This window comes from Grus americana, chromosome 1, assembly GCF_028858705.1.
Source record: "Grus americana isolate bGruAme1 chromosome 1, bGruAme1.mat, whole genome shotgun sequence".
NCBI classification, from domain to species: Eukaryota; Metazoa; Chordata; class Aves; order Gruiformes; family Gruidae; genus Grus; species Grus americana.
The window spans coordinates 194,506,501-194,529,763 of NC_072852.1; the positions used below are offsets into that span (position 1 = coordinate 194,506,501).

The window sequence follows — 23,263 nt, forward strand, 5'->3', positions numbered from 1 at the left end:
CAAGCAGGACAACAGGTCCTTCACAAAGTTTTCCAGCTAATCGGATCCTGCATTGCTACAAGCTTGTATTTATTTGTAAACACTGCTTAATGCTGTACAGGATGCGAAAGTCAGAGATTTCCTGCTTCTGCAGAACTTCCATCATAAGGGTTAATAATTACAGCACTGGGATTGGGATTCAGAGCCCTAAATACCTGTGTCTATTGCCATCTTAGATCTCCTAAGATATCTCAGACTTCTCCATGGGCTGGCTGGACCAAGAGCACGTGCAGCAGCTGAAGACCAGGCTTGATCTCTAGAGGATCTAAAAAAGCACCAGACATCTCTATTTGGGCACGTGAATCACTCTACTGGTCTTTGAGTATTGTATCAAGGGACATTTTTAATACAGATGCGATGTTTCACCAGAGATAAATGTTAAACAATAGAGGTAGTGTTCACCTGTGATGGCCTGGAGAAGAAATAAAATCAACTTGCTGTAGTAAATATTTTGCAGGCTTCCCCTGAACACTGCAGAGCTTTCCAGACAAGCATTCATATGCATCCGAGATTATTTGGTTTTTATATAGGCACGTCTCTTGTGCTTATTTAATGTGGTTTTGCCTGCCTTTTCTCAAGTCCAGATTTTGCATTTTGTTAACATTACAAACAGGCAGTCTTTTCCCATGTTTTTAAGCAGTGACGTGAAAGTGTAGTGCTTCTCTCACTTTGACTGGGACATTGGTGACAGCCTTTTGTAGCCCAAGTCTTCTATTTTTGTTTTTTGAAAGATTTGTTGAGGACTTGGCTGTCAGTCTCTAACGACGTTAAGCAGATGAGAAAAGCTTTCTGCCACCGCTGGCACATCAAAAAGGCAGAAGAAGTTGAAACAGACTGGCTTTGATTTGAGTTGTTAGTACCAGGCAAGCTCACAAATATGATCATTAGTACTCTAATTTTACTGGCAAATCTTTCCACAACACTGGAAGAGCCCCAGAAAGCATGACGGTGTTTTGTACATGGGTAAATTTAAAACCTGAGGTTGAGCCCCTGGCACCCAGTAAAAAGTAGTTTTGTTTCTGATGAAACAAGTTCTTCACAGCAAAGCTAGGTTAGAAAGCATCCAGGACAATGGTGTGGCTTCCCAAGTGTGGTGGGCTGACCCTGGCTGGAGGCCAGGTGCCCCTCAAAGCCGCTGTGTCACTGCCCTCCTCGGCTGGGCAGGGGAGAGAAAATATAACGAAAGGCTCGTGGGTCGAGATAAGGGCAGGGAGAGATCACTCACCAATTACCGTCAGGGACAAAACAGGCTCAACTTGGGAAAATTAATTTAATTTATTACTAGACAAATAAGAGTTGAGTAATCAGAAATAAAAACAAATCTGAAAACACCTTTCTCTCACCACCCCTCTTCTTCCTGGGCTTAACTTCACTCCCGGTTTCTCTACCTGCCCCTGCCAGTGGTGTAGGGGGACAGGGAATGGGGGTTGTGGTCAGTTCATCACACGTTGTCTCTGCCCCTCCTTCCTCCTCAGGGGGAGGACTCCTCACACTCTGCCCCTGCTCCAGCATGGGGTCCCTCCCACGGCAGACAGTCCTCCACCAACTTCTCCAACGTGAGTCCTTCCCACGGGCTGCAGTTCTTCACCAACTTCTCCAGCGCAGGTCCCTTCCACAGGGTGCAGTCCTTCAGGAACAGACTGCTCCAGTGTGGGTCCCCCACGGGGTCACAAGTCCTGCCAGGAGCCTGCTCCAGCCTGGGCTTCCCATGGGGTCACAGCCTCCTTCGGGTGCCTCCACCTGCTCTGGTGCGGGGTCCTCCACGGGCTGCAGGTGGGATCTTTACACCCCCTCATCCTTCCTCCATGGGCTGCAGGTGGACAGCCTGCTTCACCATGGTCTTCTCCAGGGGCTGCAGGGGAATCTCTACTCCGGCGCCTGGAGTACCTCCTCCCCCTCCTTCTGCACTGACCTTGGTGTCTGCAGAGTTATTCCTCTCACATCTTCTCACTCCTCTCTCTGGCTGCAGTTGCTCCTGGTGTTGTTCAAGTTTTTTCCACCTTCTTAACTATGCTATCCCAGAGGCACTACCACCGTCGCTGATGGGTTTGGCCTTGGCCAGCAGCAGGTCCGCCTTGGAGCCGTCTGGCATTGGCTCTGTCGGACATGGGGGAATCTTCTAGCAGCTTCTCACAGAAGCCACCCTTGTAGCCCCTCCCCACCAAAACCTTGCCACACAAACCCAATACAACAAGCCTCCAATTTAAGTAATGATATTCACTTTTATAGAGCTGACCTCTCAATCTCTGCTGAAACAATCTCACTCTCAAATGCCATTAGTGGGAAAGCGATGACTTTGGATGATCTTGTTGGTTTCACCATGTGCTTTCTGCCCCTTTCTGTGCTGAAGAGGCAGCCCTTTTGAATAGAAATACCATGGCACTTTCTGCTGTCAGCTGGACACATCCAGAGGTACCTGGGTACAAACAGGTGAAGGGTACGTCAAGGGCTGTCACTAGTTCGTCTTTCTGCTCCTGAAACATCTGTCTTGCTCCTCAGTTTTTAGAAGGCAAAGGGCACCATAGTGAATGCAAGGAGCACTGGCCCCTGTGCAGGGTCTCCGAGCTGAGCCTCTGGTTCACCTCTCACAGGAAATTGTCTCCACGGATAGAAAGTTGGGTTGGAATCCTTTGAAAATGTGTCTGTGCCTCTGTATATTTGGAATCAATATCCATATGCAAATGTAAACATTTTCCACTCAAAAGAATTGCTGAACATTATTCAGCCCCAGGGCCCCAAGAAAATGCAACTTTGGGTTGAAATATTCCATGTATGGGCAAAAGATGAGCTTTGCAATAATAGATGAAGTCCCTGAGGAGGAGGATTTGTGGGCAGAAGGCTGAAAATATAGCTATGGAGCCACAAAGCTTGAAATTTATTACAAGAATATTACTATCATGCATGCAGGGTGTGCTTGTGCATGCATTATACTCACATTAATATCATGAGAACAGGACTTTTCTGATATAGCATAACAGGTTTATTGAGTTAGGGAGGAGTATTTTATCTGCAAATGAGCAGGTGATATTTTGTGAAGGAATTTTTTTTAAGGAAGGTCTGCATTTGGTGGGCTGGCTCTTTATTAGTGGTGGCAATTTGAAAGGATTTCTAATATTAGTAAAGTCGCAGGGAGACAGTATGTTAATGCCATAATGTTCTTATGCAATGTGAGAGATTATATTATTGATGTGATACTTATTTTCATGTGTCCTTGTAACTTATCACATAGATTTTGAATGTGAACAGTTCTGGGGATTTGCAGCCTCTTCCAGAAGAGAGCTGTGGATGCATGGCTCTCTCACTCTGCCTCTCTCTATTTCGAAATTCAGCCCTAAATCTGGAAAATGTTCAAAGATGAACATATTTAACTCTGAGCCTCTGCTTTTAGAAGGTGGGTGGTTTAATGAATCAGGACCTTTAAGTATAAATGAAACCTAATCGATTATGATTAGCATGGTAGGTTCTCTATTGAAAGAGCACGTTTTCCTGTCCTCTGACTGTCTCTGCACATGGGCACACACACACACATTCAATTTCCATCTTCATCAGATTGTCATTTCAACCCACTATTGTCATGGGATAGCCTGGGATTTAAGGAGCTGAAGCCTCACACAGTTCCTGATAACATCATTATGAACATAGTCAAAAATAACTACAAATATTTATTTAAAGATGTTAGATTTGTTACATGTTGGGTGTATTAACCCGTCTATAAAATCCACAGGTATGGGAAAGGAACTATTGGCTGTGGAGAAACATTTAACTAACTGCTAAAAGTTCTTTATGTTAGCTTTTTAAAGCATATGCTAACTGCCTAAAGTGAGGAACTGCACCTTTTTCTTTTGTCTTTCACCAATGCCTTGAAATCCCCATTTTAGACCAATTATGTTACAGTCCTGCAGAAGGCAACTTACCTCCTTCTTCTCTTGTCATTTCCCCAGCCATCAGAGGTGTTCGTTTATACATGTTTCCTTTGGTTAAATGTCTATGAATTAAAAAGCAATGTATAAAACCTAGCTATCAAGTAACATGAAACTAAGATTCACTTTTAATGCAGTGGTCTTATAGCCTGGAATAATATGACCGGTATCATTTCTGAAGCCTGTTGTATGCAGTTGGCACCCTACAAGCAGATAAGAGAGAAGCTTTTGAACTTACAAAAAGTCATGCCCTTTAATCAGAGGCTGCTAATCTTTTGAATTTGCTTTGCCCTGTAGACGACTGAACACACTGAACAAGTGCGCCTCAATGAAACTCGATGTGAACTTCCAAAGAAAAAAGGTAAGGAAACTTCATGAAATGTGCTGGCTTTGCCCTGGCTTTTGCGATAAGACCTCCCCGATTGACCCTTTAAGTCAGTAATGCCCTTAAAAGTAAGTTAAGTGTATTTGACTTTGAACATGTGTGTCATCATTATCTGGACGCATGATAACGTGAATTGCTGAATCTAGACATTATAAATAAAATAGAAAAAAACCTGTGACTAACACAGCAGGAACAATACTACGTGTGTTAAAAGGGCACATGCAGTACTTAAAACTTCACGAATGTGCAATTCAAGTTAGCGGGTGAAAAGACAGCGCGGTTTCATTACGCTGGATTGTTTGCCAATGCCATGTGAGTACACAATGGAAAATCCTGCTCAGAAAAAATGGAAGCTGCTCAGACGAAAACAATAGCTTTTCTTTATTTCTCGTACTGACTTATTCACGGTTAAGAATGTGAAAATAAACTGTCATCCTTACAAGCTCCTGTGTAACATGGGAATTATTTGAGCTTAAAGGGTTTCATTGAGCACTGCAGAAACTGCCTATTGATTTTGAGAGTTTTGTAACATGGCCGGTGTTAACTGCTGAACATTTGGTTTGCTGGTCACAAATTCCCCCAAGCTCTTCAGTAGTGTACAATGGTAGTTGTTGACGCTGAGAAATTTTGGTGTCTGTTTTTTCTCCCTTAGAATGTTTGCCTAATGCTTTTTAAAAACTGCCTCCGAGAGTTGCATCTTTGGTGTCTTTGCAGATTCAGTCTATTCATACTCTATTCACTGTTTGAGGGAACTTGAACAAAGAAGGGTTTTAATGTCCAGATCTTCTGCCTTCTGCACGTGCCCATTTGTTCTGCTGTGTACGTAGCCTCTTTAGCCTGCGTTTTGCCCATTCACTGGAGCCACAGGGACATCTTCTCTTCACTGCTTGAGACCTGATGGATTTTTCTTGTCTTTGATAAATGCCAACACTTTCCACATCAAAAACCCACATCACACCTGAGAAAAGGAACAGTAAAATCCAGGTCCTTTAGCAAAACCAAACTCGATTGTGTCGTTGACGTGCTTGGAGTGGTGTCTAGTTTGCATCCATGTGCTCGTGTACTTGTGTTCACGCAGAGATACTGGAGCTGCACAAGAACCAGAATTACAAAAAGCAACATATAGGTGAACGCTGATTGTCCTCCTGAAATTTTTAGTTCCTGTCCTTTTTCTCTTCAACAAGTATTTTGGGTTTGGTGTGAGATTTGTATGCTTCCTTGCTTGCTTCTTTAAGTGTCTGATTATGTTGGGTTAAAAAAAAGGAGGGTTTTCTTGTTATCTTTATTTTTATTAGTTTTTACTGCCACTCCTCCCTGTTCTGAAGGGATTGAAGCCCTCAGCTGTTCTCCTTGCAGATGGCCATTAATTTGCTATGGAAGTGAGACTGCCTGACTTGGTACTCTTTCAGGGGGCTAGAAGCTAGTTGGGTCCATACCTGCACAAGGCCAGGGAGAAGCAGAGCACAGAAAAATTTAGAGAAAGGGGAGATAAAGCAGATTTGGGATGACAGATAGAAAGCAAGTGAAAGTAGAAGAAAATGTGGGGGAGAGAAGTGAGAGAAGAGACTGATGACAGGAGGAAATGTAAATGCAAATGTAAAAGCTGGAAATTGGGTCTGGAATTGAACACTGAAAAGTAAACTTTTTTGCTGTAGATACTGCCTTTCCCAATAGTCTCTATGGTGATCTGAACAATGAAATGCAAAATCAGCTTGCTTTGGAGATTCAGCATAACAGGTTTGCACAGGACTAGCACAGCTGCTTGAGTGATTCATCAGAATACGGCCAAGCGAGCTGCCAGGCAAGGTTACTTTGAAAGTCAGCACGGTGTGAGCGTTCCCCACCGCCTGCTCTCCCACCCGAACCATTCAAGCTGTGGGCTGCTCTCTTCCCCTTGGCTTCATCGAGATGCATGCAGAAATCCTCGTGTGTGTGTTGCAAATATGTCCATAAGCAATTTGGACAGACAGAGATTAGCCTTCGGATTAACTGCCTTCTGCAGCTGTCGATTTATGAGAATTCCTGCCCCCAGCTGGAAAAATGTGGCAGAATTCCACCGCAAATAAACCTGCTTTTTGCCTTTTGTTAGCATCCTTCTGTATCTCAGGCAAGTATACCCTCCCTTAGAAAGCTGTACTATTTTAAATCAACTGTGACAAATCTGTGAATCAAAACCTCTTTCTCTTTGGCAAATGTTATCAGTCACTCCTCAAGAAACTTGCCCCTTCTCATCTTCCCAAACATAATGGTATAAAATGGACTTTTGAATATGGTCCAAAGCCGTGCACTTGATTTCACCCTAGGTCAGTAGAAGTATACAGTCACTGCTCCAAGATGTCTGCTCCGCCTGTGTAAGACGAATTGTTGCTTTCAGACCTACTCTTGATCCACTGTCCCCATAGCTGGTGACATGTCGGTTGGCAAAGTGCTCTCTGCATTTTTTTAGGACAGTCTCGTTTGTCAGAGCACTCTGATATCTAAGAACAGTGGGTCATTCAGGGTGTTCGTGGCTTCCAGAATTTCTACTGAATCCATGAAAAGAAAAGCACATTATGTCACAGGACTCGGTGCAGCCGAATTTGGAGTAGGTCACCATGGCAGCATTTCAGTATCCAGATATTTCATTTGTCTGATTTTGCTTCTGATGAAACATAACCATGTTTCAATACCAATTAAAATAAAAAAAAACCAAACTAAACCTTTTTTTTAATTGAGCTGCAAATTTCGACACCAAAACCCCTTTGTATTCTCTGAGTGGTTCTTGGGCAGAATGTAATCCTATCTTTGTTGTGGTTAGAGGCAAAACTTGTTTGCTACCAATATCCATTTCTGTTCATCTCTACTTTCTCAAAAAAAATCTCTCAAAACTTATTTTCCTCTGAAAATGATTTAAAATATATACACCACTGAATTTATGTTTATTTCTGTCTCCTACTCTCTGCTCTCCTCTTGGTGTTTGTCACAATGTCTCTACCACTTTGGCTAGTTTAATCGATTCCAGCTTGTAGAAAATACAGGCTAAATCCTGTCAGTTCCTACAGTAATGTCAGTGCAGCTACAGGGATTTGTGTCAGCCAAGAATCTTCTTTAAGGTCCCTTTGGCATTTTGGGATGTACAACAAATGAAAAAAAAATATTTTTATCCTATTGGCTAGTGCCATCAACGCTTCAGCAGTGGTATGCTTTGTAGATATAATTATCTCTACTAAATATTTAAAAGTACATACCCTTGCGGTTTTTAAAATATCCACTTTGTGGCACTACTAAGACCACAATAGATGGATTTTTAAGTGCCTGAGTCTGTGCAGTCCTTCACTCCGTATATGCACACTGCAAACTGTGGAGCTAAAATGAAGGTAGAGTTGTCTGATACACCATTTCTTCCCTGCAGACAAAATGGCCAAAACAGAATTAGCCTTTTCTAGCCCTCTCCTGACGCTTCACTAGCTGCTTAATTTTTCTCTCTAGCTAGCTGCAGAACTAAGATCTCCATTCATTCCTGTGAACTAACATCAGCTGCAGGGGCACTGCACACCTCCATGTTAACAGATAAAAGAGGAATGACTAAACCCAAAATTTCATAGTTATATTTTGCTTTATGGTTTGGATATGATCTAAAACATCTGGCCAACTTGAAGTGATAAACTGGCAAAAGATTATGGTATTAGTGAGACCTGGCGTGCTACTGATCCCAATCTCCGTCTTTTGAGGTTTCACATTATTTAAGGGTTTGGGCGTTCTTGTAAAATTTGGTTTACATTTTTCAATTAGACAGGCCAGCGGACACCTAGTCAGAGATGGGAGATAACTTTGCCATCAAAACTTCGTAGAAAAATACTTCTAATGATAGACTTTTAAAATGAGAATTTTTCCAGTCCCAAAATAGTCTTTCTGGTTTAGCACCTCATTTTAGTCTGACAGCCTGTCATATTTTACTGCCTTCATACTGCTTCCAAGAATGTGAAGAGCTGTTTGGATGTCATGTAGGTGAAGTTAGTTTGTTCTGCTTTAAAACAAATGTACAAGAATAACGCGATATAAACCCGGTTCAAAGTCAGGGGAAGGATACTCATTAGCAACTGTGGGCTTCGCATCCTTAGAGAACAGTGAGTTCGACACTGCGTGCTTCATGCTGAAGATGTATCTTTTTTGTTTGAGCAAACAGATGAGAAAAATGTCATAGGGAGAGCTTTTTCATCCAAATTTTTTTTCAAGGCGTATGTTGTCTGCATTGCAGAGTAGCTCCTGGAGCTGCTAAACATAAGCACAACTCCGCCTGCCCCAGGCTGAGGGATGAGGCTGGGAAGGGCTGTGGGGCTGCTGCTGCCTCGGAAGGGGTCGGGGGAAGCCAGAGACAGCGGGGCAGGCTGGAGGTCCTCAAGTTTGGGGTGCCTCTGATGGCAAAAGCAATGAATATAGTGGTTGTCACTGTAGGAAAGTTCACCCTAGCTGTAGATGCTGCCCCATCCAGGACTGAGCCTGGCTGCTCCTCCTCCCCACACCTCCATGGCTGCCTTGGCTGCCTTCCTTTGCCTGTGCTGAGGCTCACCCTAAGCGATACCTCCCCATATTTATTTTTTTTTATTGTTATTTTAAGCATCGTGGCTATTTATCTGTAGTTATGTTCCTGAAACATAAATCTTGTTAGATGCACCTGGCCTGTGAAGTTTATAGATGTTTACTTAGTTCTCACTGCAAAACTAAGTGTGGCATTGAGTATTTGCTGTTCTGGCTTCTTAAATGGCTCACATTGCTGTACTACCCAGCAACCTCACAATCTTTACTGTGTGTATCTTAACACCATCCCTGCAAGTCAGGATCCCTCTACTTGGACCTTTCAAAATCCTTTTCTTTTCTAAACAGTCACTATGGGCATCAACCCTACACAGTTCAGTGCACAGGCAACCCGCCCCACAGAAGCCAAGAGGCATTGATGGGACTTATCAGCTCCCTAACATAGAGCAGGCTTTTATTCCTTACTTGTTAAGTTGCTCACTTCAGTCTTTACAATTAAATGAAAGAGGCTGTTATGAAAGGACTGATGACCAATCTTTCATAAACTAGGTTCAGGAAGACTTTACTACCTGTTGCTCACATGGAGCAGCACACACTAATTCAAATAATGAATAAAAGCACCTGCTTTTAACATGTGCCACTTGCTGTTTTCCAGAGTGAAGATTCAGATGAAGAAGACCTCTGTGCTATCAGTAATAAATGGACTTTCCAAAGAACCAGCAGACGATGGTCTCGGGTGGACGACATTGATGCTTTGCTTCACCGATCAGACAGACGTGGATCTTCTGGGGACATTAAAATGAAAAATACAACAAGCAGCGAGAGCGTCCTTACAGATCTGAGTGAACCTGAGGTCTCATCTATTCACAGCGAGAGCAGTGGAGGAAGTGACAACAGGAGTCAATCCGGCACCAGCAACGCTGCCAGGGAGACCTTTGACTGCTCTGGCCAGCATGATGTAGAAAGCACACTGCTGCAAGACTCCACTGCAATAAACACCGCCCTGTCCCCCAAGGACAACCTGAAGAATGAGAAACCAACACGAACCAAAGCAAAAACCTTTCTAAAACGCATGGAGACACTAAAAGCAAAAGGTGTGCATGGAAAACTAAAAGGCTCAGGAAGAACAGGTCCTTTAGAGATAAGTGGACCTGTTCTCCAGTATGAGCCCAAATCCTTGAAAGACATGCACTGTGTACAGATAGTCAATGGCGATCTCCAAAACTTGGGACAAGATTCAGTCAAAAGAGGACTTTCCTTTTCTGCCAAATCCAGCAGTGACAGCAGTCAGTCGGAAAACAGCAGCAGTGGGGTGAGCACACCGTGTCTGAAGGAACGCAAATGTCACGAAGCAAACAAGAGAGGCGGGATGTACCTGGAGGACCTAGATGTTCTGGCAGGAACAGCCTTACGGCAAGTGGTGGACCAAAACCGCAAAAATGAATTTCATTCCCAAGAGAACTTGGTTGTGCATATTCCCAAGGATCACAAACCAGGGACCTTCCCAAAGGCACTTTCTATTGAAAGCCTCTCACCTACGGACAACAGTAACAGTGTAAACTGGAGGACAGGCAGCATCTCTCTGGGAAAGCAGAACTGCTCTACTCCAAAAGAGTCCGGATTGATGGCTTGCTGTCCTAAAGAGAGCAGAATTAGTATTTATGACAATGTGCCAGGTTCCCACTTGTATGCTAGTACTGGGGACCTCCTGGACTTAGAGAAAGATGTCCTTTTTCCTCATTTAGATGACATTTTGCATCATGTCAATGGACTCCAGGAGGTGGTAGATGGATGGTCAAAGAATGTGTTGCCAGGTCTGCCAGTTGATGATGTGTCAGTCAGGGAATCTCCGGCATTGCCTTTCCAGTCACCCACACAGATCACTCTTGATTTTGAAGGAAATTCTGTTTCTGATGGCCGGACCACACCAAGTGACATGGACAGAGATGGAACATCCCTGAATGAATCCGAAGCCACTGGTGTTAGGGACAGGAGAGACTCTGGGGTGGGAGCATCACTGACAAGGCCAAGCAGGTAGGCAGCAAAATTTTGTACACAAATCCATAGGCTGTGAAATATGACATAATGAAGCAGAGGCGCTCAGCCTGGGAGTCAGAAGGTACAGGGTACCATTACAGTTGTAGTCATCCTGTATGGGAATGGCGACTTCCCCGGGAAGGGTGGGACTCTGGGAGAAGGGACATCCTGCTATGGAAATTCTTATGTGGGATCAATGGAGAATTGGTTTAACAGAGCAAACTAAGGCAGCTTTTTCTCTCGTGAGCCATTGATTACATGGTAGGACCCTGTATATGGTGTGGGATGTATTTTCAATTTGTCTTCTAAGTTACACATCTCAGGATTTATGCGTCAGTAGCCTTGTGCACTTTTTTAATGCATTGGTCTGGTTTAAAAATGTGTCCATTTGCGCTCAAAGAGATTTTCCCTACCCTGCCTCAGTCTCTTACGTGACGGGATGAAGTGATGGTATGAAATTAACTTCTTATGAAAAGTGAAAAGCGGGATTTTGTTAATAGTTTGCAGACCTGTTTTAAGTCAGAGCGATGAGTTCCTGCTGAGCCAAAGGAGCGTGGTCCTGGGTAAAGGCTTTTGTGGATCCGTACTGCTGTGTGTAGGGTGGCTTTGTACATGCAAAAGCAGTGAGAAAATACCTGGTATTTTCTGATCTGCCGTCAGTCTTGTCAAGTCCTCACAGAGGATTCTGCCATGCCATGGTTTACTACTGCCCATGCTTGCTCACCACCATCACAAGCAAGTGAACTCGAGGAAACTACTGAGTAAATGAGCAGTGCAAAAGTTTTTAGGAGTTGAGCCAGAACTCATGTTTAGCAAAAGAAGAAACTGAAATGAGGGGTTTTTTTTCCGATGTATCCAATATATAAAGTGCATTGGAGTAAAGAGAAGATGTGAGTGGCTCAATAGCTTGGTGGTTACAGCTCTTGCCAAGGAGACACAGGGTTCAATCCCTTCTCCAAAAAATACTTCAGTATTTAATAATAGACATATGTGGAGAACCTCATCCCCAAATACCTTGGTGGTCAGGCCAGTCCCCTGGGAGGTGAGGGACCAGGCATCAAATCCGGGTTCTGAGTCAGGGAGAGAACATTTGAATCTGGATCTCCCACATCCTGTTGGAAATGTGTGGGCTAAAGGGCGCAGCAGGCAGCACTGCTTCCCTGAGTATGTGGACAGGACCCACACCCGCTTGTGAATCTAACATTAAAAAAACAAAGCTTGGGCATTTCCAAAATTAGACTGAAATGAAATTGTTTCATTTGCCTCCAAGCTACATTTTCTTTCAGTTGACACACCGTGAGCCATAATGTGTGTATGTTTTGCGTATGTTTTGTATATTGCCCAGCCCTATCTCACAGCATACCATCTTCTGCCCAGTTAAAGCAGTTGTCTGATTTTTCTATTGTTTCTTTTGCTAAAGGCGGTTGCGATGGCATAGTTTCCAAATCTCTTATCGCCTGAGCCACTCCATTGCATCACTTCACATCAGCAATCAGTCAGCAGCCCAGCTGAATTTACTGCAAAAATTCTCGCTGCTTCGTCTCACTGCCATCATGGAAAAGTACTCCATGTCAAACAAACATGGCTGGACCTGGTGAGTACCATTGATAGCTGGAAAAGAGATATTTTTAGAAGAAAATAGTTTCTCCTAATTCTGTTATTCTGGTAGTAAATTTAGGAAATGCAATTAGAAGCAGCAATTTACTTCAACTGTAGAATTTGAAACTGTCCCCTTTAATCCACTGCTGCCTAGTGACTCAGTGGCAAAGTCAGAAATAGATCCTGGAGATCTGACTTCATTCCTGTTCTCTAACAGAGAGAAAACCCCGGCATCTCTCAACAACACTCCAGTTCGAGAAAAATAAACAGGAGTAGGAGAGAGTGATTAAAAGTAGGAAATGTTTACAGTAAGTCTTCCCCAGAATTCGTTTTGTGATTCGAAAAGAAACAGCTGCTGCTGATACTTCACGTATTAGGTATTGGTTTGTTTGTGCTTTAAAAGAAGATTAGAACAGTTACGGGACTTTTCTCTGCAGATCAAAAGATGTAAGCTTCAGCCCAGTCCTGGACCTGCGTTAGAGGGAGCTTGCAGCTGTAGCAGCTGTAACAGCTACCTGGCCACTCAGAGCGTGGAGTGAAGGGCAGATGGACATGAATGCTGGCAGTGTGGCTCCTTCTGTAGCAACTGGCTACAGAAATCTGCCTGTTTAATAGTATATGAACCCCAATGGGCCACGCAGACTGAGGTATATTGGAATGGAAATGGGCATAGATAAGAGATTATAAGTATCTGAGAAATAATCAAAAGGATAACAGAAATTTTCCCTAAAACGCAGAGACACTGAGTCAAAAGAAAAATTACATGACGTTTACATTGTGATTTCCATGTTCAAAGTGCTTCACCAAAATCCCACTAAATTCAGCTGTGAGCTAGATAAGAGAAGTTTGCCTTTGAAATGGAAAAACTGATACAAGGGACTACATGTAAGATCTACCTCACTCTCTGAATAGTTGTAAGTCTAATCTGAGCAAGTTGGGTTGGCTGTCTGTGGTCAGTGGAAAAAGACAGGAAACTCCAAAGGCAACTCATTCTATCCAAGGCTGAGGGTTTGGGTCACCCTCCAGAGATGCCTAACTCCACAGTGGGTATAGAGGAAGTCTGGACTGCTAACTCTTTTTAAATGTCCCTTAGAGAGGTAAAATTCAGTAAGAATAACCCCTAGATAGCTGTTCTCCTTTGGTGCAGCTCCCTGTGGCTAGCTGACAACATCTGTACTGAAAGGTATCTCACCTTAACTAACTCCAAATAAACAGACTAGAATACAGCAAGTTCTAGATCCTGCTGTTCTTCACTGTGAGGGTGGTGAGGCACTGGAACAGGTGGCCCAGAGAGGTTGTGGATGCCCCCTCCCTGGAAGTGTTCAAGGCCAGGTTGGATGGGGCTTTGGGCAACGTGGTCTAGTGGAGGGTGTCCCTGCCCATGGCAGGGGGTTGGAACTAGATGATCTTTAAGGTCCCTTCCAACCCAAACTATTCTATGATTCTATGTTTCTGTAAGAGTGGGACTCTAAATAGCTGTAAAGTTATATGCTGTACTCCTTCAGTAGGTCATTTAATCCAAATTTCATTTTCTTCCCACACAGATGAGAAAAATCTTTGTCGCCTTCATGTCATATTCATCCTTTTTTTTTCTTTTTTAATTCCACTGCAGTCATGAATCCCACAAAGGGAATCCAGTTTGTTCTCATTTTCACCATCACTTTTGGAAGAAAGCAAGCTCACCAGCTTTACTTAAGTTACTCAACTGGAATAAATCATATAACACCAGGGATGAATCTGGCACATAGGGATTTCCCACCATCATTATTACTGTAAATTGTTAGTCAATAGAAATACTAAATCATGTAACCGGTTCTATAAAAATCATTCAGCATGTTAGAGAACTGAACCTCCTTTTCTCTCAGATACCCTCTGCACTATGCTTTACTGTGCCATTCCTTTGAGTCCGTAACAGATGCTTTAAACCATGTTGGCTTCAGCTGGATGACAACTGTGTAGTAAAAGGTTTTTGGTAGATTGTTATGCTATATCTTAGAGCCAGAGGCCATCTACTTATAAAAGTTGTCAAGAAATCCATTAGTTATACATATTGTAAAGTGTCCATGTATTGTGCATTAAACATTATTTCACCATCTTTACAGAAAAGGAGGTGCCCCCAGTTACCAATTTCTGCCAGCAGTGTTACTCAGAGATACTGATATTTTCATGCAGCCTGTTCATGTTCATTTTCAGGTCTGTGCCAAAGTTCATGAAGAGGATGAAAGTCCCTGACTACAAGGACAAGAACGTCTTTGGCGTGCCTCTGATAGTTCACGTCCAGAGAACAGGACAGCCTCTTCCCCAGAGCATACAGCAAGCGCTACGGTACTTACGGAGCAACTGTCTAGATCAGGTATGAACTATACTCAGAGACTCAGTAGATTTTTTTCTGAAAAGATACCCTAAGCAAGCAATGGTGAAGCTTTTTGTACTTAGTACCAGAATTATTTGAACATTGTTATATCTCATGTTGGGCCCAGATCTCCTTTGGTGATATGAGACTTGGTGCCAATACTAATGGTTTGCCGTTTTCAGATTTGTATCCAGCTACTCTGTTGAATTCTTGTAGCTATAACAGTCCCGCTGATTTACATACAATAGCCTACCTCAAAGAATGACATGAGATCTTCATGTCTATTAAAACAAAGCTCAGGATTCCCAGCTTCTACCTGTATCTGCCCTGCTTATGTTTGACTGTTGCCAGTGAGGGTTAACTGCATTCACCATTTCACAAGATATGGTACCAAAGGTTTTATTTGCTTAGCAAAGAAAGAAAAGTCCAAGAATAGAGAGCAAACTCAGCAAAATATTCAAAGTATTCTGTTGACAAAGTCAGATATACCCAGATAGAGTTAGGTCAGCAGGGGTTCAATGCCAAAGCCATTATGGTACATTTCCTTTTATAGTGTTCTTAGCTGCAACAAGCCAGCTGGGAGACCCTCATGCTCAAAGTATTTCAGATTTTTTTATTGTCTTTAGCTACAGAGCAGGGACATACCAGTCATGTTTTTACTGTTCTTCCCCTAAGGATGAGGATATGAACATAGGACTGGGAGAAACCCCCTGGCTCACTGAGTTCAGCTCTCTACTATTACTGACCTCATGTCATATGACCTCTTCCATAACTGCTTTTAGGCAGTTGTAATTTCAAAAGGAGCAACCAGCATTTTACTCCACAGACTGCCGCTTTCCTAGCTCTGAGCACATGAAAAGGGTGGAAGTGGTCAGTTCGGAATCTTTCCATTTTCTGATCACCATTCTGGTTGCTGTTCGGGTTGTTTTGTTGGGTGACAGTCATCTTCCCCATAATGGAAGTCTGAAAATTAAATGCCGAGCTGTGACTCTCAGCTGTTTCCCTTTGGGGGAACACAGTGGGGATACACAGGCCCTTCCTATCCTTTTTCTCTGTTGACTGTAAAGAGATTCTGTAGTGGTCAAACCTTGACATCTAACTCTTGGGTGTCAAAAGAGAAGTGAGATGAGTTCTGCCTACCATACGTAGCACAGGAGTGGAGGGATGGAAGGAATAGCCTGTTGGAAATGTATTAATAGAAGAAGCATAGAGACAACTAGAAGCAACATATTCAGTAACAAACGTGCCTGGTTATCGCTGTGGTAATCTGAGCAGGGAAACCAAGTACAGGAAGAAAAGTGATGCAGCAAGCCTGGAATCAGTGACAGGACTGGAGGAGTAGACACTTGCCCAAGTATGAGGAACAGGAGATGTGGGGATAGAGATGGGCTTGTCCGCTAAGAAGCAGAGCAAAAGGAAGAAGGAGAAAAGAGAGGGGGGGATAGATGGGGGAGAAAGTAAAAGAGAGGGTAAAACCACAGAGAAAGAAAAAGCTCCTGAGGGATTTGAGGAGGTCAGAAGGAGAGTCCATGGGCAGTCTCAGACAAACATCTGCTCCGAGACAGAAGGTTTACTTGCTGGTAAGAATCAGAGCCACATGAAGGGCCATTTCAACTCAGCTTGAGTTTCCACTCAGAGTAGAATTGGGAAAATACTGAATAGAAAATGAAGGAGGAGAAGTACAGATCATGACCGTTTAAACTATCTTTCCACCAAAAACCTTTCTAGGCCAAAACTCTCCAGGCAATTCAGCTTCTCTGCTTTACAGTCACTCCCTTTGTTCCCATTTAATTCAAAGTCTGTTAATGCCTGGGCAGAGGTCTGAGCAGCCTCCAGTCTCCCCCAGCATCTTGCGTACGTGTCTCTTCGGTGCACTGCAGAAGGCAGTCTAGAGTCCTTAACAGGCATCAGAGCTTCTACTGCACGTGCTTGGTAAAGTTGAGGTTGCTGTAAATCATTGTAAGGTCTGGCACTGAAATGTCTCAGATGGTAGGAGGAGCCTCACCATTATTTGTTGGATATATTATTCAGTTTCAACTTGTAAAATAGAAACTGCTTTGCCTTTGTCAACTGCATCTTTATTTCTGTCATGCATCATATGGCTACTTGCAGGGCAGATGATCTGCAGCATGAGGATAATAAAGAGATTGGGCCAGGCTAACCTCTGATAAATCACTAGATTTATAGTCCCATTTTATTTACAGAATACATCAGTAATATTGCAGAACAGAGCCTAAAACATCTTTTTCTATCAAGTGAAGAACTGTCCTCTTTCAATTAATTATGAATTTTCCAAGAAAAAGGGAAATAGGAGTTTGGATAAATATCATTAAACGAAACCAGAGATTGAGAGTAGCAGAATGACGTGCAGCAGGAGATTGCGCAGGTAAGATTTGATGTCTGACCTCTCGAATCAGACTTAGCTGGAAGTTTTTAAAGGTTCTTTATACCAGCAAGGACACTTTCCATCAACAGCAGAGAACTGAGCCTCTGCTCTCACATTTATCTACCACATGCCAAAACTATAATTTTTGGATAGAATTTCCTCTCTAAGAGGAAAAGGCATTTAAAAAGAAGAAGAGAAAGGGAAAACCAAACGAGAAGAGCAAGATGGTCTTTCTTGTATTCTCTTCTCAGAACGAAGAGCAGAGCTTCACCTGTGAACAGCAATTCAGTGCACCAGGATGTACACAGGGCACACTCCAGTTCTCTACTTCCTACACATAAATTTAGCTCAAGAGCAAGGCTAAATTCATCAATAAGAAGACATAGCAGAAGAGCTGCTCACAGCCAGTCTGGAGTAGCAGTTCATCTCCATATAAATAAATACATCCCCTCACAGAGTTGTGGAGTGTGTGATTTATGTAATTAGTGTCATCAGCGTGTGAGTTAACAAAGTCCTAAATACCGTACAGTTGAGCATGGGAGGTGTTTGAGGGAGAGGAGGGACCTACGTGAACTCTGTGCTGGCAGAAGTAAGGGGAAGAAGGCCAAAAGTCATTATTTCCTTGCCTTTACACATTTTTGGTGATGGACTACACCACACAGAAAGCTGAACTGACCACCAGCAAGACAACAGGCATGGAAGAACAGAAATCTGTAATTCCAAACCTGAAATGCACCTTTTTTGTAGGTCTTTCTCAATATTTCACCTTTTCCCCTGCAAAACTGAAGGAAAACAGTGCTAACACTTCCCAAATGAAACACTGTAAACTCACTTGGGAATAAATAATGTGGTTGAGGTTCAGGAATTCGCCCCGGGGGAATTCCACTGGCATGAAGGATGTAAAAGGGCAGCACTGCCGTGAAGGCATCATTTGAGGAGTTACTGCTTCCTTTAGAACAGAAAGCAAACAGGATAAAAAAGTGACACTGCACGAGTAATCTCCCTCCGTGGCCCCCACTTTCAAACTGGGGTTTACAGTGGGATCTGGGGGAACTGTTGGAAGCAGAGAGCAGGAAGGGGAAAAAATAGATTTGGTCTCGATTTTTAAAACTCTACCAGGATGTACTAATCTTTTGCCACAACATTTATTACTTAGCTGAGCATAATATTTTCTTGTTAGTCTTCAAAATATATACCCAAATAAACATGAGGAACCAGATTCTCAGCTGGAGTAAATCAACAGACAGTCACCCAAGCCAAGCAAGCCACGCTGATTTATATCAGCTGACTGTCTTGCTTAAACTCTTCAGGCAGCAGGGAAACCACATGCACTCTGAACTACCCCTCTAGAATGGGATACAGAGCAGCAGCCTTATTAACTCTTTCAGTGCCATCGTGAGAGCATGCACTTCCCGGCGAGACTGTGGGCAAGTCATGACCGTCACATTTGGATGGGGCCTTGAGCAACCTGGTCTAGTGGAGGGTGTCCCTGCCTATGGCAGGGGGGTTGGAACTAGATGATCTTTAAGGTCCCTTCCAACCCACACCATTCTATGATTTGCACATGTTTATCTTGTGCCTAGAGTAAAATAAGCAATCCAAGCTTTGGTTATGATCAAAGTCCCCTGTAACAGATTTTTTTATATATATATTCTTTAAGTAACTTTTTTTTTGTTAAACTCAATTCCACATGGTGCCTTTTAAGGTGGGTCTGTTTCGAAAATCTGGAGTGAAATCCCGGATCCAGGCCCTACGGCAGATGAATGAGAGCTCCCCAGAAAACGTCAGCTATGAAGACCAGTCAGCATATGATGTGGCAGACATGGTAAAGCAATTTTTCAGGGACTTGCCGGAACCTCTCCTCACAAGTAAGCTAGGAGAGACTTTTCTACACATCTACCAATGTAAGTTCCAATATTTTTATTATTTTAAACAATTTTACAATATTATATATTGTATGATAATATATCGTAAATAAATTTTGTATGTTAACACTGGGTAGGATTCTTTCTGCTCACCTCCAAGATGTATAAAAGAAGCTCTCTGCTTTCAAAATCTTTCAATGAGAGATATTTAGAACTGCCTAAAGGTGTCCCTGTCAAAATATTAGCAATTTTAATGGAAAGACACTGTTCAAATCTTGAGAAGCTTTGAAAAGGTCAGCCTTACCATCAGAAAGAAGCCAGGAGGACAGGCTGTCATGGACATAAAAAGTGTCAAATTTCTTTAAACCATGGGCCCATTTCATGCAGTCATCTCAATACCAGTGAGTCTTCTGGGCATGGAGAAGTGGTACTTGACCATGAGAACATGAGTCTGTGTAGTCTCCTTCCTTGCTGTGACTTTTGATTATTTGCCTTTTCATTATAATCAATAAAATATACGTGCAAGCAACAAGGTGCTTTCATATACATCCTCAGCTTCTATGTGAGGAAAGAAAAAAACGGAAGATTTCTTCTTTTCATTTCATCCCAAGCAGTCTTCAGCAAAATCTGAGATTGAAATGCATCAGAATGATGAAAATCCCTATAAATCAGGAAATGAGTGTGTATCTCTTCTCCAGACTGAAGTAAGGAGAAACAAACAATGAGGAAAACACTGAGAAGCCAGAGGAATTCGAATTTTTTTCTGACAATGTCCGTTTTGAAGGCCAGTCAGCCGGTGCTCTGGCAGATACAGAAAAGCGTACCCAGCCAGCCTAAGCCAAATAATTGGAAGCACTAAAGAGAAGTGTGTCTAGTCTTTTCACTTGCAGACGTTTCAGCTGCCAAAACAATAGAAAGCCATTTTTAAACACTGTATAATCCCAGTGCTAAAGAATCTAAGTTACTTCCGTGCTTCCCCTTACTGTAAAAATCTGCCTGTGGCACGTAGTCACTAATGTATTTAACATCACAGTGTCTGCAGCTGATAGAGAAATGCTGTGATCCTGCATATGAGAGACAGCATCACAAACAAGTGTAGTGGATTTGGTCATACATGATGTCTTGGGACTCAAAGGAACTGAAACGGTGCCTAGCCCTGGACCATCATTTACCCCTCTTCTTTCCTGCTTACACGTTGCAGGTCTTGTCTGCCTACACACACATCGATGAGCTTGTTCAGAAAAGGAACAGAAATTTGTGGTGCTAATAAAATGGCAGTCACAGTTGTTTCCATAGTGAAGTGGCCAAGGAGAAGATTATCCGGTAGAAGGACATCTTCTACCCATCCTTGGAAACCACCTTTAAACTATCGCTTGATGAAAATTGGGAATGTCCTATCTTGGCACAGGAGAGACTGCAAGTAAAGTACCCCCTTGTCAAAGGAACAGAGATACGACAGATCTCAATGTCATCGGCATTATTAGGCCTGTAGCCAGAATGAATCCCCATCTCCGAGTCGGGAGCCTGGCGATAGGATTCACAACAGCCACAAGGCTGCATGGTGAAACATTGCTACCAGCCAACAAAGAAACGCTGTGGAAAGGGACACGCGCTGACTCTGTAACCCTACATAGAACCACAGTGGGAAGTCTGAGGAGCTCTTCTTTACACTGATCAGAGGGGGAAAAAAGTGCTAGGAAAGATTTTCTTGAAGTACACCAATACTTTCAAAGATTTCAGAAAGACTTGAGGATGGGTCTGTTTAAACCAAGGTGGGAACAAGAAAAGATGAGCTCTGTAGACACTGGAGACCAATATTTGGATTAAGAATGAGTAGCAGTGGGGTTTTTTCCATATAACCAACGACAAATCTATTTTTCTGTTTTAGAGGGTACTGACAAAACTCCTTTCACAGAAAGAAAAGTGTTGCAAATTGCTGGGATACCAATTGTATTTCATAATGTCTGCAATTAAATAAATCTGTAGCTGGGAGTTTTTCTTCCCCTTCATCCTGTTTAACAAATTACTAATGTGAAGTTAGGAAGGATTTTTCCTCTCTTAGTGTATTGGCAAGGGATTTCTGATTTTCTGGGACTCACCGAAGATCTTTTTCACATATCCAGGACCTTTTTCATATACCCAAACTGGCTTGGCTTGCTGTAACGCAGATGATTGGGGATGAGATGATTAGTGTAGTGGTCTATATGGCATAGCATTGATTAAACTTTCTCCATTTCCCTAAAACTCTCGGTTGCCTAATGTTTACCTATGACTTGAAGGGCTGGCCAGTCATCTTCTCTATGTATTAGACCCACCAGTGTAACAGCACAGGGAGTACCAAGAGGCTATGTGAGAAGAAAAGACATGTTGCATGGATTTAGCAAAGGCTCCTCTGACTTCTCAGAAAGACCTGGCCTTGCCGCTTCTAGAAAACTGGAAGCATTGGGCTGTGTTCAGTTTGTCATTCATGTCTGAAAGCTTTTAAAGTAAGGTGCTTGTACAAGGCTAGCAGGCAGAGCTTAAAAGCTGGCAGTTGCCTGTACCATAAATCTACTTTTGTTCCTCTTCCGTTCGATTATACAGAGGGTATGTAATACCCAGAGGAGGGGTCCAAGTCCAAACTGAGAAAACTTATGGTAGTTTTAGAAATGAATCTGTCTGAGATGCTATTTAAGCGTGTCCATTACCGCTTTCATGAAACTCTTTTTATGGTTTAGGACACAAGTGTAATTTCCCAAAGCTTCCCTAAGACTTTGGAACTGTCTTCCCAGGGTCAAAAGAAACCTGAAAAATACCATTTAAAGGTACAAGTACCAAATACTACTCTACCTGCATAAACTTTAAATGAAGTTCATTCTCTCTCTTGGGGAAGAGCCTTTCAAATGAGCAGAAAAATGCCATAGACTGGCTAGGTGAGCTGTGCTTGATGGAGGAGCAAATACCACATCCTTCCAACAACCAGCTGGTCTTTGCCCCTTCATCCACCTCTTCAGAAAGCCATTCCCAGAGTGTGAATGCTTGTGCTAACTCTATCTTGTTCCTGGCTCCTTATCTGATCTCACAATTGACCCCCCCGAATGGTCACTTGCTTTTCCCCAGACGTCCCCAAGGAGCAGCGGCTGCAGGCGGTGCAGGCAGCCATCATGCTGATGTCCGATGAGAACCGGGAGGTTTTGCAGACTCTGCTGTGCTTCCTGAGCGACGTCACCTCCGTGGAGGAGAATCAGATGACTCCTATGAACATAGCTGTTTGTCTGGCCCCTTCCCTCTTCCATCTCAATATAGTGAAGAAAGAGAGCTCACCAAGGTAACTTTCTTCTCAACGCTACAAATAGCCATATCCTGAAATGATGCTTTCAGTGTTTCCAAAGGCACGCAGGGTACAATTTTCCAGAGCATCCGCTTTCCAGCATACATTACCTAGGGCATGGCTTCAGTGAGAGGGGAAAGCCCATGCAGCAGAGCCAGAAGCACGCTTGCACGTGCGCAGAAGGCGTTTCCACAAGCTCAGCGGGCATTTCTGGCTCTCTGCTGTGAATATGCAGTGCCTGCTTTCCATGCGAAATTTCAGTGGGGCACCAGTGAGTTTTGCATAAGTAATGTTGGGTTCTGTGAAGGGAAAGGGCCTGATTTTGCTCTGGTTGAAGTCAAAGACTGACCATGTTTTAAAGGATTTTAGTAAGTAGAATTTCAATGAGTGGTTTTTCACTCTGTATTTTCTGGCTACATTCTGCCACTTGGGAAACTGAGTTTATTTCAGGCCACATTAAGATGGTGTGTAACATGGTGAGTATAGACTTAACAGGGCATAGACCCTGCTAAACATTAGCGGTCCCAACTTGATGTCACTTCTGACCTTTTTTTTTTTTTTTTCCCCCATCTGATTCAGAATACACTGAGATTCATGATTGTGTATGTGTATAACCAGCATCTGAGCAAGCGCTTTAAGCGGTAACAACATAAAACACTGTACATCAGGTCTGTTAGAAGTCCATTCCAAAACGTACAACACCTAATGCAGGACACGCATAAACTTTCCTGCTTTTACCTTTGGCTCAACAGTATTTTAGGTAAATATTTTTCCTTTAGAAAAGGCCCAACAGCCTGAGCAGTCTTTGTGATAAATAAAAACTGAAGATAGGCTTTTCTCTCTGGTGTTCTGAA

At 42.9% G+C, this 23,263-nt stretch overlaps 1 protein-coding gene across 12 annotated transcripts in view; it reads left to right on the forward strand.

Annotated features, from left to right (window-relative positions):
• Positions 1-23,263, forward strand: part of STARD13 (StAR related lipid transfer domain containing 13) — a 304,337-nt gene that overhangs the window by 269,986 nt on the left and 11,088 nt on the right. For all 12 annotated transcript variants that reach the window (XM_054825547.1, XM_054825554.1, XM_054825575.1 and 9 more), the window contains 6 exons: positions 4,257-4,320; positions 9,515-10,893; positions 12,317-12,490; positions 14,689-14,848; positions 18,940-19,138; positions 22,199-22,406. In XM_054825547.1, coding sequence (XP_054681522.1) covers positions 4,257-4,320; positions 9,515-10,893; positions 12,317-12,490; positions 14,689-14,848; positions 18,940-19,138; positions 22,199-22,406 — 2,184 coding nt within the window. The remainder of the gene's footprint in view (positions 1-4,256; positions 4,321-9,514; positions 10,894-12,316; positions 12,491-14,688; positions 14,849-18,939; positions 19,139-22,198; positions 22,407-23,263) is intronic.